The sequence below is a fragment of the Rhinoraja longicauda genome, chromosome 3, assembly GCF_053455715.1.
Source record: "Rhinoraja longicauda isolate Sanriku21f chromosome 3, sRhiLon1.1, whole genome shotgun sequence".
Classification (NCBI taxonomy): Eukaryota; Metazoa; Chordata; class Chondrichthyes; order Rajiformes; family Arhynchobatidae; genus Rhinoraja; species Rhinoraja longicauda.
The window spans coordinates 23452140-23471482 of NC_135955.1; the positions used below are offsets into that span (position 1 = coordinate 23452140).

Consider the following 19343-nt stretch of genomic DNA (forward strand, 5'->3'; position numbering starts at 1 on the left):
TCCATGATCTTATTTAATGTTGGAGAAGGCTGAAGGAGCTAATTGGCCTACTTTGTATAAATGTTTGTTCACCCCACCCAATGTAACCAAGGACATTATGATTTGTTGTGGTTCTTGTCCTAGTTTCAGCTGAAGTCAGGACATGCTGTGCTTGTAAAAATAATGAACAAATGTCCTACTATCCATTCTGGCATTGAGCAAAAATCTGAGAAAACCGATTGGCTTCACCAGTGAGGATTCCATTTGAAAACTGGATGTCAGATCTTCTTCAAAGGTGCAATCAGCCCAAGGGAAAAATTTGTTCCAAGCTGAACCTGAATTTAAGATTTTGATCAAACAGGATACTGTGTGCTTAATGAAAAGGGCAACACAATGACACATCAAGTAGAGTTGCTGCCTCATATTACTGGAGAATGGGCTTTGGGTGCTGTCTGTGCACGCGTTTCCCTAAATGACGCCCAAAAGACATGCTGGCCAGGTGGTTAATTGTCTACTGTACATGGCTCTAGTGTGTAGGTGAGTCTAGAATCGGGATAGAAGGGGGAGGGTTCAATAGAATGTGAGGAGAATTAAAACATTTAGTTAATGTATGATTAAGGTAAAATGAGTGGTCTTTGCTCAGTGTGAACTTGATGTGCTGAAGGGCCTGTTTCCATTCCATATCTCTCTCTGTACAATTTTATGGTTGCACTTTGTGAATGATCAGAGAAATGTTCCTTGGACTCCAATTATCCACCTAACTTTTTCTGTTATTCATTGATTGGTATGTAGGTTAATTGGCTGGGTAAATGTTTTAAAAAAATTGTCCCTAGTGGGTGTAGGATAGTGTTAATGTACGGGGATCGCTGGGCGGCACGGACTTGGTGGGCCGAAAAGGCCTGTTTCCGGCTGTATATATATGATATGATATGATATGATAACTAGACCTGATCTGCTCAACTTATGGTCAAGAACAGCTTCAGGGGATAATAAAATCAACATTGCTCCAGTTTTTAATCGCCTCCTTTAATACCTCGTGGTGCCAAACTCCATTTGATAAAACTTGGGGGGAAATGTTTTGGAATATTTTAATATGTTACGGCCTCAATGAATATTATATATTGTTGTTATTCTCCATTGAGTCTTCTGAATAGCAGAAGTATTATTGTTACTCACTGCTGGTTGGGTAATTTTAGATGTCTTGGCTCCCTGTCTCTACAATATTCTGTTATTCTGGATGTTTAATTGTTTTATTACTGGACACAGACCTTGTTTTCCCCTCTCAAAACATGCAATATCCTCCAGAAACATCATATTACCTACTGCCCACAAGCTGGACTATTTCTAACATACAGGCTTGCTTCACCGGTTTGCCTGCATAATATAAATTCTCAAAAATAATAATTTGTTGACTGCAAAGTACTTTAGAATACTTTTTGAAAGAACTCCAGAATAAAGTCTTGAGAAAGTGAATGGTGCATTATAAGTCTATTTTCTACTTTTCTAAAGGGTGGAAATCTGTAGAAATAATCAGCCCTACTCAATGATAAAGTCACAATGAAGCATTTGATATTCCAAGAAGGACAATTACAATGGTAACGTGGTTTAATTTGGCAATTAACACAAATATATGGGCAACAGCATCTTATACTTTAAACAAAATACACTGAAGACTTTAGGATGGTTCTCATTGGCTCTTTGGATGACAAGCGATGACGGTGCAGGCTTGAAGGGCCGAATGGCCTACTCCTGCACCTATTTTCTATGTTTCTATTATAATCTTTGCTAATATTGATAATATATGGGTGCTTATGATTCTTTAGTTACATTTGATGTTGAAGATATTTTGTTGAGCTTTCCAGCGTTGAGAGGTATTTGCCCGCAGGTATTACATGATGTTCTTTTGTTCTTGCAGTGAATGAACAGTAGGCTGGTGCAGCTGGTTGGAAGACATGGCTAGCTTCTGGACCCAGTTGGGTCTATTACTGTGGAAGAATTTCACGTATAGAAGAAGACAGACAGTAAGTCAGTTTATATTTATGATCTCCAATAACATGAAGAGCATTGGTTACTGGAATTAATACAAAAAAATCCAGTAGCCCTTTTCCCAGGCTATTTTTTTCCCAGGCTATTTCTTGAGGTAGCTTCCACTCCATTTCTGTTGGTCTTGCATTGAGCTGCAGGTTGCCACAAGTGTGTTGATGGCCCTTCAGTGGGAGATGGAGGGGGGGAGTACAGTTAAATGATAGGTCAGAGGGTGGGTAGTTCACAAAATTGTGTCTTCTTTCTGCTATTTACACTTGACCACGTGCTCTCAATGTAGAGACTTGAGGTGTTCCATACCATTCCATTACAGATGATCCCTGCCTTACGATGCTTCGACTTACGATATTTCGACTTTGCGATGGTGCAAACGGCAGCGACCCGTTGCGAGCTGCAGTTCGCTTCCGGCCATGCGATCACGTGTATTCAATGCATTTTGACTTACGATATTTTTGGTTTCCGATGGGTTTCTCGGAATGTAACCCCATCGTAAGTTGAGGAGCACCTGTAATTTCTTCCCCTGGTTTGAATGGTCATAGGCCATGCATTCCCATGATAATTTACATTGTTTGAAGGAGAGTTTGAAAATGTCCTTGAAGCAAAATGAAATATAAACAATGAGCAATACTCCCTGGTCCACCCATCCTGTCTCACAGTTCTGATATGTTGTGTATTACAATATATCCACACTCTTGCCCACGTGAAACTATGTGATCTTTTGGAAAAGGTTTCAAATCAAATTAAAAACCCAGCCCTAATTTGGTGAAATAAAAAGTGGAAATATGTGGAAATCTGTGTAATTCTTTCCCTGAACCACCCTCCTCTGACTTTTCCCCTCTCTAATAGTGCTTTTTATACCTTCTTCTTCTTTGACAAAATCTTCAGTGATCTGCTCTGAAGCTTTTTTTGTTTTAATGTGCTCTGTAAAACCTCTTGAGATGTTTTAACTCTGTTAAAGATATGACGTATATGGAAGTCATTGGTGTAAGTGTGGAGGAACCTAATTATTGCTTGAGTCTCATGTTGCAGATCTAAAATCCCATTCTATTGAAGACTGCAACCATTCCCATTATACTTGACCTATGGATATTATGTTCCTACCTGCTCGCAACTGTACTAAAGTTGCCCAAACTCAGAATGCTTAAACTCTGCTAGTTACAATAAAGACCCATCTCTATGTCTTCATTGGATTCAGACATGGTCAATGATGCTAAAAGGGCAAAAACAACATCCCAGATTTCAAATTTATCCATGAACATTGAGCTTACAAATGTTCTCTTTGTTCAGTGTAAACAACTCATTTCTATTTAAAGAATCCTGATTTGCTGACAAAATTTTCCATGGTTGCCTTTTATTTTGAGGATTGCCTCTTCTGTACTCTGAGCTAAATTGTACATGTTTTTCCAAAATAAAATAAACAGAGGCGATTTGATGGTGCACTTGCTGTATTTTCTTGCAGAATATGCAGATATACTAAATTTAGAAAGATGAAATCATTCAGGACCTTTTGAGGAATATGAAGCAAGCAGGAAGGAACTTAAGTGGGCAATTAGAAGTGCCAAAAGGGGCCATGAAATGGCATTGGCAAGTCAAAATTCCAAGGCTTTCTACATATGTACATTAAAACACAAGAGTAACCAGGGAGTAACAAGGAAAAGGGAAGGAATTTATGCATGGAGTTCATGAGGTACTAAATGAGAAATTTGCATCTATATCACCAAGAAAGAACAGATGGAGGATAATGAGATCAGTGTGGGAATAATAATGTGCTAGGACAGATGAAGGTCAGGAACGAGATGGAGTTGGGGCTCTTGAAGAGCATCAAGGTGATGGAAGGCTGATCCAGAAGATTAAAATGCATGGGATCTACTGCAATTTGGTTGTTTGGATTCAGTATGGTTTACTCGTAGAAGACAAAGGTTGTGGTGGAAGGGCCTTATTCTGGCTGGAAATCTGTGACCGGTGGAGTTCCGCAGTGATCTGTGCTGGGGTCTCTGATTTTTGTGATACATATAAATGGCTTGGATATATATGTAGATGCGTTGGTTAATAAGTTTGCAAATGACATCAAAAATTGATGGAGTTGGTAACAGTGAGGAAGGCTGTCAAAATGTAATGACAGAAATGGGTAGAGAAATAATTGCAGAAATAGCAGATGGCCATTAATCCGTGCAAGTGTGAGGTGTTGCACTTTGTGAGATTGTAGATAAGGGGAAAGTATACAGTTTATGGCAAGACCCTTAACAGTGCTGATATATAAAGGGATTTTGGCGTCTAAGTCCATAGCTCCATGCAAGTGGCAACACAAGTAGGACGAGTGGTAAAGAAGGCATATGGTATGTTTTACTTCATCAGTCGAGGCATTGAGTATAAGAGTCAGGAAGTCGTATTGCAGCTTTACAGGACTTTGGTTAGGCCGCATTTGGAGTATTCTGTGCAGTTTTGGTCGGCCCATTATTAGAAGGATGGCTTTGGAGACGGTGTAGAAATGGTTTACCAGAAAGCTGCCTAGATTAAAGGGCATTAACTGCAAAGAGAGGTTAGACAAGCTTGGATTGTTTTCCCTGGAACATCAGAGGCTGAGGGGAGACTTGACAGAAGCATATAAAATTATGCGATGGGGAGCCTGTCATAACCTTTTTATCCCCCAGGGTGGAAATAGCAAAGGCTACAAGGCATAACTTTAAGGTGAAGGGGGGTGGCAAAGTTTGAAGGAAATGTTTTTTTAATATACAGAGAGTGGTCAGTGCCTGGAATGTGTTGCCAGGGGTCGTGGTGGAAGCATACATGACAGTGACATTTAAGAGGCTTTTTAATATGCACATGGGTGTACGGCAAATGGAGGGATACGGATCACGAGCATGCAGAGGAGACTAGTTTAGACTGAACATCATGTTCAGCACATAGATTGTGGGCCAAAGGGCTATAATATTCTATGTCATTTGCAGATTCAGTGTGTGGGTGAAATACTAGATGACTGCATGCACTGGTGACCAGGGTGTGAGGTTTTAGTCTGGAAACTATTTCACCGGGTTCTGTATCAGAATTACTCACTAAACTTGCCATGCCATAAATTTTCCCGTTCATTTACACATAAAGTAGGAAAAAAATATTTTAATATTCAGAGGCTAATCAGAATGCAAAGCTCTGACTGCAAAGCTCCTGAGATGCTAAAATTTAGGAGATTGTGTTTATCTGTTAATGTTTTCCTGTTTGCTGCTGTGGAATTGTACAATTTCCTGTGTTAGCTGAGCCAACCAACCTTAAATTATACACTCTGGTATTTGTCCTGTAAAAGGGTCAGCTACTGCCTGAAAGGAAGGGGAAGACTATTGTTAGTTCAGCCAGTCAGTGATTGTGAACTGCATGGAGGTGGGCAACCCACTTCAATGTTGTAGATAACAACATCCATTTTCTTCAAGTTATTAAATCAGTACAAAATGAGGCCTTTCAGTCATTGTGCTTGTGCTGGCTTTTATTACAATGTAATATATTTGAATTACCCTTTCAACCAGCCAGACCATGACAGCTCATGAAATAAAAACATTTCTGTTCCAATTCTTTTGACAATTATGTTGATTCAGAATCATCTGTTTCTGACTAAACAGTTGGAACAGTAACAATATGAAATTCCTTTATGATTTTGAATGTCTCTGTTAATTTTTTGTTTAACCTTCTTCTCTTAGCTAAGGGGTGTATAGTTTTCATGAATTTGGTGCCATATGTGTGTTATCTGTGTTATGTCTGTTAGTCAATTTTAGTCATGCAAACCAGGCAAATCAGGCAAATCCTACCTACAACCGAAAGGATCTTCTGATCATAGGATTCCAGTGCAATCGGGACCTTGTGCGCGAATTTCCACACCCGCGAAATATACCGGAAGAGATAGCCAGGACACCGGGCGCTCCGTGGATAGTTGTCGGCGCGAACAGGCGTCGCAGGCGGAGGAGAAACAGGAAGCAAAAGCGAGGATGCCGGTCCGGTATACTTGCCAAGCTAAAGAGACAGCCACACAAACCACCGCTACCCAGCATGTTTCTCACCAACGCCAGATCCATCATCAACAAAATGGACGAACTAAAACTACAGATATCAGCAAACAAACTCGTGGAGGACTGTTGCATTCTCTTAGTAACAGAGACATGGCTTCATCCACTTATCCCAGACGGAGCCATTGAGCTAGCCGGGCGTACAGCGTTTCGTTGGGACAGAAACATCGACTCCGGTAAGAGCAAGGGGGGGGGGGGTTATGCATTTACGTGCACAACAACTGGTGCACTAACATCCAAATCATAGATAGCCACTGTTCTCCTGATCTGGAGTCCCTAACAGTTAAATGCAGGCCTTTTTACCTTCCTCGCGAATTTACAGGGGTTATAGTAACAGCAGTCTACATCCCACCGAATGCTAACGCTAGCACAGCTTTAGGCTACCTGCTCGGTGCAATAAACTCACAACAGAGCACATATCCAGAAGCAGCCCACATCATAGCCGGGGACTTCAATCATGCAGACCTAAAGTCAGTTCTCCCGAAACTTGAACAACACATAAGATGTGCTACCAGGGGGAAAAACACACTAGACAAGGTTTATTCAAATATTAAGAAGGGTTTCAGGTCAGCACCACTACCACACCTGGGGCAGTCAGATCACCTGTCCATATTCCTAACTCCAGCATACACCCCACTCAGGAGGAAAGCTCCAGTCACCATAAAGACTGTTAAGACATGGCCTGAAGGAGCTTCCTCGCAGCTGCAGGATTGCTTCGAAAGGACCAACTGGGATATTTTTGAGGATCAGGACTTGGAGGAGTACACATCAACTGTACTTTGCTACATCCAAAACTGTGTTGACAATGTCACCGTCGACAAACGCATCCGGTCGTATCCCAATCAGAAACCCTGGATGACAAAGGATGTCAGGTCTCTCCTCAAGGACCGTAACACCGCCTTCAGGTCTAGTGATAGAGCTCTATACAGTGCTGCTAGAACCAACCTGAAGAGAGGCATCAAGGATGCCAAAGCGTCCTACAAGAGGAAGATTGAGGACCACTTTACCAACAATGACCCACGGCGGGTATGGCAAGGCATCCAGCACATCACCAACTACAAGACCAGCAACCGCACGACTGCCGACGGCGACGCCTCGCTGGCAGAGGAACTTAACTGTTTCTTTGCTCGTTTCGAGGTGAAAGCTACAGTGGCAGACATAACACCCTCTCCAGCACCTGACAGCAACACCTTCACTGTGCAGGAGTATGATGTTAAGCGCGTGCTCAGAGCAGTGAATCCCAGGAAAGCTGCAGGCCCCGATGGTGTGACGGGCAGAGTGCTGAGGGAATGTGCAGACCAATTATCTGAGGTCTTCACAAAAATCTTCAACCTGTCCCTTTTAAAATCCACCATCCCTCCCTGCCTGAAGTCCGCCACAATCATCCCACTGCCGAAAAAGTCTGTCATCAGCGGCCTTAACGACTACCGTCCGGTAGCACTCACACCGGTCATCACAAAGTGCTTCGAGAGACTGGTCCTGCAGCACATCAAAGCCAGCCTCCCACCCACCTTCGACCCACACCAGTTTGCCTACAGAGCAAATAGGTCTACAGGGGATGCCATCGACACTGCTCTTCACACTGCACTGACCCACCTTGAACACCAGGGGAGCTATGTGAGGATGCTCTTCCTCGACTTCAGCTCTGCCTTTAACACGGTCATCCCGAGCAGACTGGTCACCAAACTTTCCGACCTTGGATTTTCCCAAACCATCTGCCAATGGATCAAGGACTTCCTGACCAACCGCCCCCAGACCGTCAAAATAGGCCCTCACCTCTCCTCCACCATTACACTGAGCACCGGCTCACCACAGGGCTGTGTGTTGAGCCCCATCCTTTACTCCCTCTACACTCACGACTGCGCCCCCACCCATCCCACCAACACCATCATCAAGTTCGCGGATGACACGACTGTGGTTGGACTCATCTCAGGAGGAGATGAGACAGCCTATAGGGATGAAATCCAAAGGCTGGCAGCATGGTGTTCAGTGAACAATCTGGTCCTGAACTCCTCCAAAACAAAGGAACTTATAATTGACTTTAGAAAAACCAGTGTAGAATACGACCCACTCTACATCAATGGGGTCTGTGTGGAAAGGGTACCCGCTTTCAGGTTCCTGGGTACGCACATCGCAGAGGATCTTACCTGGTCTACCAACACCATCACCACAGTAAAGAAGGCACAGCAGAGACTCCACTTCCTGAGGATCCTCAGGAAAACCAACCTGCAGGAGAAGCTCATGTTGTCCTTCTATCGCTGCTCCATCGAGAATGTGCTGGCATACTGTATAACCACATGGTATGCCAGCTGCTCAGAAAAGGACAGGAAGGCCCTTCAGAGGGTCATCACGACGGCCCAGAAGATCATCGGCTGCTCACTGCCCTCCCTGGAGCACCTGTTCAGCCTACGCTGCCTCAGTAGAGCAGGCAAAATAATAAAAGATCCATCCCACCCCGGCCACCGTCTGTTTGTTCATCTGCCCTCTGGTCGACGTTTCAGGTCGATCAAATCCCGAACAAACAGACTTAAGAACAGTTTTTACCCCAGGGCCATACGAGAACTGAACACTACCTTTGCACTAGGCAACACCGTTAAAAAATCTTGTACTTAATATAACTGTATTTATGTATTTATTTGTTTTTGCATTTAGTGCATATATGTTTGTACGCACCGTCAGGATTGGCTATTTTTTAATTTCGTTGTACTCGTTGCAATGACAATAAATGAATATTATTATTATTTCCATGCCTGACTATCACCACTGAATCAAGCTTCTCATTTTTTATTTAATTAATAACTGCACAGTTGCTAGGTGGGAAAACTTTTGAGAAGTCACGTTGCTGTAATAGGCATAATCCACACCTTTGCAAAATGTACAGAAAAAAACTCAGATTAGATCTACAAGGATGTTGCCAAATCTGGACATGTTTTGGTATGGGGAGAGATCTGGTCAAGTTTAGTTTTGAGGAGAGATTGGCTACAAAACCATTGTTTTCTTTCCAGCAAAATGGCCGAGAGAAAATGTATTTAAAGTTAATAAAATCGGGACTAGACTACACAGAGTGAACAGTAAAGGCACAGTTCCCACAGCATGAGGTTAACAACCAGTTTTCATTATTTGAAGCAAATAAGTGGAAGGATTAAAGGGAAATTATAACAAATAATTATTTGCTCATTGCATGGCAGTGTCCAGAACTCGTTACCTGAAAAGGGGGGCCTGAAACCATCTTGTTTATTAAGGTCATAATTGAGAACTTGTGCTGTAATCTGGACATATTATAGGCTGAAAGATTAGTCCCAATAATTATTTATTGATTGTAATGAATATGATGTATGCTGTATTTCTGTGCTGTATCTTCCTCTAATTCTATGACACTGGTGCCTATAATGGCCCACACTCTTATGACACGAGGCAGAGTTCTATGCCACCATATTCCATGGATACTAAACTAAATGTTTGGATGTATTTTGTGTTTCTGGTTTGAAGATTTCAGTCCCTTATATGGATATATTCTTCCTCTTGTAAAATAAGAAAACATGTTTTTATTGAAGGACAGGCACATATCTGGTCGATACATTTTGTTGTTTTTTTTCCTCGCTGGTAAGTGATATCAAAGGTCACATTAGAATTTACAATCTTCACTCTGAAGTTGATCTGACTTTTTTTTTCCATGTTAAGAGATGAATCAATCTAGAAACATGTCTATAGGATTAGCTATAACTTTGCTCCTGTCTATGTGACAGAACTTGGGCAATGGTCATGCCACACTCAGCAATCTTTACTTCATCTTTATAGGCTTAGAACCTATAAAGAACATATCAGAAAAAAAATTAAGTGGAGACACAAGGGATTGCAAATGCTAGTATACAAGGCAAAACACAGTATCAAGTCATTCAGGGGGTCAGACAGCTTCTCTAGAAGACATGAGTCGGTGATGTTTTGGGTCAGGACCCTTCAGATTGATTGTAGTAGGTGGGAGAAATGTTCTTCACTTCAATGGATGCATAAGAATTGTTACAGCCATTATATGGAACTATACGTGTTGTAGCTTATTTTCATTGGGTTCTATTCATGATCATTCAATTTGATTTTTAACTCCTGCATTAGAGGTGAAGTGCCCTTTGATGTGCACTATATTCTACTTATCCCTTGTTTAGCTTTACTAAAGTACGAAGCAACAGATTTCAAAACATTTACTTACTAAAGCCTTCTCCAGGGACAACATCAAGATTCTTCTTCACACTCAGAATACAGTCTATTGTATGAATATTGATTTCTCTAACTTCAAGTAATCCTTGCTTTTCCTCTCTCTCTGTCCCTCCTCAACCCTAGGTCTCCTGGTTCCGTTGTCATCCTGATTAATTTTACTGTTTGTACACCTCATTGCCACCTTCCCCTCATCCAACAATGAACCATTGTACACTTCCTTGATCATCATCTGCTTTGATCGGTTCTTTTCGCACATTATACATTCTTTCTACCATTCCATATCTCATTTCCCTTTCCCCTGACTAGTCTGAAGAAGGGTCTCTACCTGCAAGATCACCAATTCCTTCTCTCCAGAGATGCTGCCCATCCTGCTGAGTTACTCCACCATTTTGTCTACCTAGAGTCTATTGAAGTTCTGCCAATTATCCCTCAGTAGGTTAGCTAATGCCTGTTTATATGCCTACTTTATATATATCGAATATTGATTTATGTACGGATCTTATCGAAACGTATAAGATTATTAAGGGGTTGGACACGTTAGAGGCAGGAAACATGTTCCCAATGTTGGGGGAGTCCAGAACAAGGGGCCACAGTATAAGAATAAGGGGTAGGCCATTTAGAACTGAGATGAGGAAAAGCTTTTTCAGTCAGAGAGTTGTGAATCTGTGGAATTCTCTGCCTCAGAAGGCAGTGGAGGCCAATTCTCTGAATGCATTCTAGAGAGAGCTGGATAGAGCTCTTAAGGATAGCGGAGTCAGGGGGTATGGGGAGAAGGCAGGAACGGGGTACTGATTTAGAATGATCAGCCATGATCACATAGAATGGCGGTGCTGGCTCGAAGGGCCGAATGGCCTCCTCCTGCACCTATTGTCTATTGTCCATTGTGCTGAATTTAATGTACGTTATAGCACAGTTTGGAATTAATGGTGACTCTCTTTTAAACATAACTAGACCAAGTGGACCCGTTGGGCCCAAACCTCTCCTGTATTGGTGCAGCACCCTCTCCTCCCCCCCTCCCCTCTCCCGCCTCCTCCTTCCTCCCTCTCCCCCCTCCCTCCACCCCCCTTCCCCTCCCCCATCCCCATCCCCCCTACTCCATCCCCCTCACCCCCCCTTATCCTCCCTCCTCGCCCTCCCCCCTCCCTAGGAGATAGATTTAAACTTTAAAATGTGAATAACTAAAAATATAACACCAATTTCAATTAAACTACTTCCATTAGCACCAAAGGGACGACGGTGAGTAAGGTGGGCCTAAAATTGTCGCGCTATCGTGTACCGTTTTGGTTGTAGTTCAGGAACAAACAAACAAACAAACAAACAAGTGTTTTAGTATATAGATGAAATGGCAATCTGCTTTCAGCATGAACAGTGGATATTTTGGTAATGGATTTTCACCAGCTAGGTTAAGGAAAAAAGTATTTGTAAGGGGTCAGTAAAGCCTAATTATACATTTTGGGGTATTAAATGGAGCATTATTCATAGAAGCCAAGAAAAATACTGAGCCACTCAGGCTGTATTTTTCAGTGAGCCCCAGAATGACCTGCAAGTTCCCAGGCTAAATTGTTAAAATGACAATCTGCCAAGGATATTATGCAATGGCCTCTGTTAAAGTTGGTTAGTTTGTAAATTATATGGCAAAATGAAAGGTGGGCTCAGTCACGATGAGTATCTTTGTCAATTGTTTGCAGATATTCAGAGTCTAGACTTGTGTGGGCATTTTGTGACCTGTCATCTCTCCTAGAACTACCTCTAAGTTGTTCTCTTCCGGGGAAGGCAAACCTGAGCAAAATGGCTGCTAGGTTAGTGGGCTGGTTGGTGGTGGTGATGACAAAATTTATCCAGTTATCGATCTTAAATGATAAGTGCCATCAACTCCTCCTGTGAGCATGCATCTCACTATAACAATGTTTTGCTTTGTATTTTTCAGTTTCAGCTGCTGATTGAGATAGCGTGGCCTCTTTTTCTGTTCTTCATATTGATCTCCGTAAGACTCTCCTACCCTCCTTATGAACAACATGAATGTAAGTGCTAATTACCTCAGTGGTCAGGTATTCCCAGCCAAAACCTTCCTATGATGATTTCTGGGCTCTCGTTCAATCTTTTATTCTAAACTTTTGATTAAATGTTTGATTGCTTTCAGGTCATATCACATGCAAATGGGGTTGTGATCTGGACAATTCTGGTCAAACTGTGCTAGTTCTGCCTTCAGTGATAGCTAGAATCTGGTTTATATGACTCCAGACACACCAACATTATTTTTTTTAAACAGTCCTCTGGGATGTCTTGTTGGTTGTCAAGACTGGGCAGCAGATGTCATCCAGGCCAGCAACATCCACATCTACTGAATAATGAAATAATATATTAAGAAATACTTTAGTTTTTGGTGTTTATTACATGAATGACACAGTCATACACTGGTCACAGAGAGTCTAATTGTAGCGTAATGACTTAACAGGTTGGTATTGCTCCTTATTTTGTGTAGTCGGACAATGCAATACTGACCTTGTACATTGCTCTCAGCACTTTGCCTTCTATGTGACACGCTGTCCAAAAAGGGTCTAGTTTTGAACTTTATTGGGATGGACTGAAACAGTCCAGATTAGATAAGCAATTACAGATAGCTGATATTTATGGCTATTGGAAAAAGGCTGGGAGGAGTGGCTTCTTCATGCCGTGCTGATCTTTGAAATTTAACCTACTTTAATCAATTTCACCACAGCAATTTAGCATGGAGCAATATTAATGGTTAGCATGCTGAGTTGGATTTTATAAATCTAAAAGGATTGTGTCTAAAGGGAATGTCTGTCCTCATTCCCAAATATAACTGAGAATAAACCAACTTCGACCCTTCGAAATAGTACACTGTTTAGAACCTGTACTTCACCCAGAGGCTTCCTTGTATATGAGCATTTCATGTGTTGCAACATTTCGTTATTCATGAGTCTGTAGACATTTCAAGAAAGGTGCAAAAGGAATGAATTGTGATGATAGTTTTTAACAGTGTTGAACTTGTGATGTATCTTGTAGTGATAGGAGATGGGTGATGTTTTCACTTCTTCATTGGTGAGCTGGAATCAAAATCGATGGATTTATTGAAAGGAATATTATCAAGAATTATAAAATCAACATGTCATGGAAAGGGATACTTTGGTCCTTCAAGAATTATCTGGCTCCTCATAGAGCATTCATTGCATCCATCCTGCATCGTTTCCTCATCACTTAAAGCCTATACCCCATTGTCCTCAAACCATAATTATTGGGAATATCATATATATTTGAACCAATCTACACTTATCATCATGTTGTGCACCTTGTTCAAACCTCCTCTCAACCTTCTTGGTTCCAAGGAGAACGTCCCAGCCTCTCCAGTCTAACCCCAGAACTCAAGTGCTTCATTCCTGTAATATTCCAGTAAATCTCTGTCTCTGTGTCTCTCGGTCTCTCTGTCTCCCAGTCTCCCTCTTCTTGCACAAAGACAGAAAATGCTGGAAACACTCAGCAGGTCAGGCAACGTCTGTGGAGAGAAAATCAAAGTTAGCATTTCAGGTCTGAGCCCCAAAACTGAGAAAGTGAGATGAAAAACTAATTTTAAATTGCAAAGCAAGTAGTAGGATGGATGAATAGATAGGACAAAGGGAATATCTGCGAGAGTGAGACAGTTAAATGGTCTAATAAGGCAGATGGAGTGTTATTATGCTTCTTAATCTGTATTCTATGTTGATAATAGGGCAATGGCACATGCCCAGCTGGTTAGGCTATAAAACTTGAGGGAGAACACCTGAACCTAAATCACAGATTGACAATGGGAAGGAAAGACTGGTTCTGAAAGAGAGAATGAGTTACAGAAGGCTGGTGAACTTGACATTGAGTTTGTGAGGCTGCAGTGTGCCCAGTTGGAGGATGAGGTGTTGAGGTATCTTGCTGTCAACTGCAATCCTCCCCATGGTTTACCACATCTGTGTCATCCACAAGTTTTGAAATTTTACCCCACGCACCATTATACGAATCATTAATATAGAAACAGCATCAATTTCTAAGGAACATCACTATCCAACATTTACCACTGATCACACCTTCCACCAATTGGTACAGCAAGAATGAATTATTGCATTCTATCTATAACTGGGGCAATAGATACATCACCTATTTCTGGGGAGCATCACTATCCAATTCATCGTGAAGTGAGGAAAATCCACAATGATAGAAATCTCTGGTGTAAATTTCTTTCCACACTTGTTCCATTCATTATATAATGAGTATCCCAATCTGTGCACTGGCTGGACAGCATAACATACATGGTAAATGAAAGCCATCCCCTTAATAATCAAAATAAATGGATCTGGATAAAGACACAGAAATGGGCCAAGACAAACTCAACTGCAATAATTTTCTATTCTTTCTTATTTGCTTAGGCCACTTCCCAAATAAGGCAATGCCTTCTGCCGGGACTCTGCCATGGATACAAGGCATCGTCTGTAATGCAAACAACCCATGCTTTCGCTATCCAACGCCCGGTGAATCTCCTGGAGTCGTTGGAAACTTTGACAAATCAATGTGAGTCAACTTTCGAGTCACTAATACTTATAGTCCGCAAGTTGATAATTCTGAGTATTAAATGTGTCAAAGACCTTTGGCGGCTTTTCTGTTTAATTATAAAGCATTACTTTATGACGGAGACCCAAGGAATTGCAGATGCTGGAATCTTGAGCAAAATCTGAAGTACTGGAGTAACTCGAGCTAATCAGGTAGCATCTGTGGCGAGAATGGATAGGCAACATTTTAGGTCAGGATCCTCGTTCAGTCCTGACCCAAAATGTTGGCTATCCATACCCTCCACAGATGCTGCCTGACCCACTGTGTTATTTCAGCACTTTGTTTTGCTCAAGCATTAAGATTGCTGCATTAAAAACATTGTGCTTTGCCAAAGACTCATTCATCTTGGTGATATGCATCCTAAAGTTAATAACTTGAAATCTTACTTGGTAATGTAGACCACATCAAGATGAACATGATTCTTGTTCACATCTTTCATACTAATTCATCTTTATATGCGCAAAATCAAATATGTGGGAGAACCCGTTGGGTCAGGCAGCATCAAGAGAGAAAAATGGACAAATTTCAAGGTTAAGACCCTTCTGCAAGAGCCTTGAAGGTTCTGGACCTGAAATGTTGTCTTGTCTATTTCCTTCCACAGATGCTGCCTGACCTGCTGATTTCTTCCAGCAGTTTGTATTTTGCTCCAGGTTCCTGTCTACCTGCAGTCTGGTGATTAAACTAATGTGGTCAAAATTGTGGGATCCTGAGGTGGATTATCCAGAGAAAGGTGACATATCTTTGCATTGGTACATAACTGGAATAGTTCAGTTTCCCCATAAAATGAAGTCCTCTGCTTAATATAGAGTTTAGGGAAACAGCATGGAAATAGGTCCATCAGCCCGGCGAGTCCACATCGACCATCAATCACCCATTCACTCGAGTTGTATGTTATCCCACTTTCTCATCCACATCTACACACTGGGAACAATTTACAGAGGCCAATTAATCTACAAACCCGCATATCTTTTGGATTGGGGAGGAAACCCATGTGGTCACTGGGAGAACATGAAAACTCCATGAAAAACAACACTCAAGGTCGGGATCAATCCCAGGTCTCTGGCATTGTGAGGCAGCAGGTCTTTCCGCTGCACCACTGTGTTGCAAACTGTGGTAGGGCTTAAACTCTAGTTTTCCGAGCATTTCAACACTCATTATGGGAATCGGAAGCCATCTCTATTTGGTCACATGGCCGACGCAGACCAGAGCTCCAATAGACAGAAAAACTTTATCTCAGTTGCTTGAGCAAAACTTGAATGTATTGTTTCATGTTTGCCTGTCATCTGCATTAGGGTGACTAAGTGGCTTTTCTCATTCATTTTAAGATTCCAGTGAAAAGTGGGAGATTTGGCAGAATACCAACTATTCATATTTCAAACTAAAGCCAAGAATCTACAATATTGCATGAACAATTCTTAACAGACTAATTTTTGCAATGCTGAGGCTCCATGCAATCCATGATTCAATTCAAAACCTATTGATAGAAATCACATCTTCTTTTGACTGGAAGTGAATTGAACCTGTACAAGTATTCTGACCTGTATTTCAGTTTGTAGAGATGGGGTTACTTTAGGAGTGAATTTAGGCAATTAAACAATTTTCCATAATTAATTTCACAAAGAATATCAGTACATAGCAGTGTCTGCCTGCAGAAAATATTAAGCATTGGAAATCGCCAATTTTTTCCCCCATAATATTTGATCATTTTAAACTTAAATCATAATTCAGCATTGAAAGTGTAATGTTATTGAAATTTTAGATCTATCAGAATTTGCAAGTGCGCGCATAAAATGTGTGGAATGCAAAAGGCAAGATGACAATTGTGTTTTAGCGATCAGCCATTGTTAAAAAGATATTTGTGTTGATTTTCAAGAGAAGGTATGTAATACCAAGTTGATCTTTCCATTTTGTATGGCCTTTTTATTATTATTTTTCCCATTCTTTGCAGCATTTCCCGCCTGTTGCTCGATGCCAAGAAGATAATACTGTACAGCCAGAGGGATGGCAACATGGGAGCCTTCAACAAGCTGTTTGAAGCAATGAAAAGATTCAGCAACTCTACTCTAGGTACTTTATTCAATAATTACTCACTCTTATCCAAGTTAATTAATCACCTTAGGTCTTTATCTGGATTTCAAAACAGCATTTGGTGCCTCTGACACAGTAGTCATTCAAGACAATGCAGGGGGCAGAAAAATGGTTTAACATCAAATATACATAGAGCTAATTGGACAGGTGACTGAAGTCTTTACGAGAGTGGCTCTAAGCAGTATTATCAAGGATGTGAGAGAGGTAGAGAGGTTTAGACCCAGGAATCTGAAATGACAATGGTGGAATAATGAACATTTGGGATTCTGAAGTGTCCAGATTTTGGAGATGCTTGGAGAATCCTGAGGATTGCAGAACTATTATTCAACAAGTCATTTTCTTTTCACATTCACAGGCAAAAACATTTTGTGTGCTATTGGGGGAAACTCCCCTCTAGATTTGACCATCTGTTGCACCACTCTCCCAACCTTTGATTGCTGCATTTCATTTTTGTGTGCACTCTATCCTCCTTGACTTCTCTATTATAAGTTAGGATGGAAAGCACAGCACACTTCCATTCCAGATAATGAAGTCCTAGTTTCAGCCCAACTATCTTGTGTGCCACTGAGAGAGCATAGAGCTGTCAGATATTGCATCTTTTAAAGGAGTTGTTAAAACATGGTTCAATATATTTTCTCAACTGAACATAAGGCATTATTTTGAAGAAGAGAAGGAGAATCAGAATTAAAGGATGATCTTATAGGAAGGAGATGAGGATGGATTTCTTTAGTCAGAGGGTGGTGAATCTGTGGAATCAGCCATGATTGAATGGCGGAGTAGACTTGATGGCTAATTCTGCTCCTATCTCTTATGATATTATCTGGTGATTATCATGTTGGTGTTAATAGGATCTTACTGTGTCGCAATTTCCGACATTGCAACAATGCCTGTACTTTACAATGACTAAATTGCCTGCTATGGGAAATGTTGGCCTCCTGAAAGTCACTGTAGAAAGGAAACACTGGTAATAATCAGCAGGACAGGCAGCATTTGTGAAGAGAGAAAAACTTGCGTTAATGTTTCAGACAACGACCTCGTATCCATTTTGACTCAAACAGGGAAGATTAGATATCTTGGCATTTTCGAACACAGACCGTCTCTCACCATTCCAATAACAGTTTTCCTTCTCTACTGCCCTCATTTATCTCCCCTCCATTTACAATCCTCCAGACAGATTGGTTTTGACTCAGCAAGCATTCATCATCCTTTCTTGGATGGCACAAACCATATTAGTACCATCTAGAATCTGTTTGTCTCATCCCTCTCTTCTGTTCTCCCCACCTTTTCTCTCTTTGTTTTCTCACTTTTAATCAACATATAAAATCTTTTTCCTTCTCTACTTGTTGAGTACATCCACCCTTTCCTGTTATTGTTTTCAGTTTCCAGCATCAATAGTCTTCCTGTTTATCTGTAATTAGAAATGCTTCTTTCTGTGCCTGACCCTACTGGAGTCACACAGCACAGAACCAAGCCCTTTGGCCCAACCTGTCTATGTCAACCATGAGCCCATCTGAGTTAATCCCACCTCCCTGCATTTAGCCTTAAACCTTTTCTGTATGTCCATGTACCTGTCCAAATTTCTTTTGAATTTTGATATAGTACCTGCTTCAACCACATCCTCTGGCAGCTTGTTCCATACACCCACTGTGTGGAAAATGTTGCCCCTTGGTTTTGTATTAATTCTTGCCCCTCTCACCTTACAACTATGCCCTCCAGTATTTGACAATTCCACCAAGGAGGGGAAAAAACTGACTTGCTACATTGTTTATGCATCTGGTCAGTTTATAACTTTCTCAGCTTCTGACACTCCAAAGAAAACAATCTATGCAGCGTTAGTTTTATCCTACCTCGTCCTTCCCTGTGTTCATCACGTTGAGAATTTTTATAGAACAGGGTGAACCTTAACTCTAGAAATATTTCAACTTTGCCTTTCTTACGTGGTTCCTTAATTCTGTATCCACATGCCAAAAACAACTTGGAAGGCCACTTTAGCCCATCAGGTCTATGCCAGTTCACAGAACAATCCCATTGCCCAATAATTTTCCCTGCAGCCTATTTTCCTCGTGCTCTCATCAAGGCTCCCCAGACTCTTACCTGTCACCCACACACCATGGGCAATTTACAGTGGCCAATTAACCTCCCAAACTGCATGTCTTTGGGGTGTGGGTGGAAGCTGAAGCACTTGGGGGAAACTCTCATGGTAACCCGGAGAACATGCAACCTACAAACGAATGGCACTGGAGGTCAGTATTGAACCTGGGCCACTGTAGCTTTAAGTCCGCAGCTCTGCTTGCCGAGACACTGCAATTCACTTGCAAATAAAGCAAGTGGAGAATAACTGAGCTCATTGGAAAGGATCAGGGGCCAAGCCATTTGCTC

The 19343-nt window shown here is 41.5% G+C and overlaps 1 protein-coding gene across 1 annotated transcript in view; it reads left to right on the top strand.

Annotated features, from left to right (window-relative positions):
* The window catches only part of LOC144592233 (phospholipid-transporting ATPase ABCA1-like), a 136296-nt gene that overhangs the window by 21919 nt on the left and 95034 nt on the right, over positions 1 to 19343 (top strand). Inside the window, 4 exon segments of the mRNA XM_078396766.1 lie at positions 1895 to 2000; positions 12211 to 12304; positions 14696 to 14837; positions 16825 to 16943. Of these exon segments, the coding sequence (XP_078252892.1) occupies positions 1932 to 2000; positions 12211 to 12304; positions 14696 to 14837; positions 16825 to 16943 (424 nt within the window). The 5' untranslated portion in view covers positions 1895 to 1931.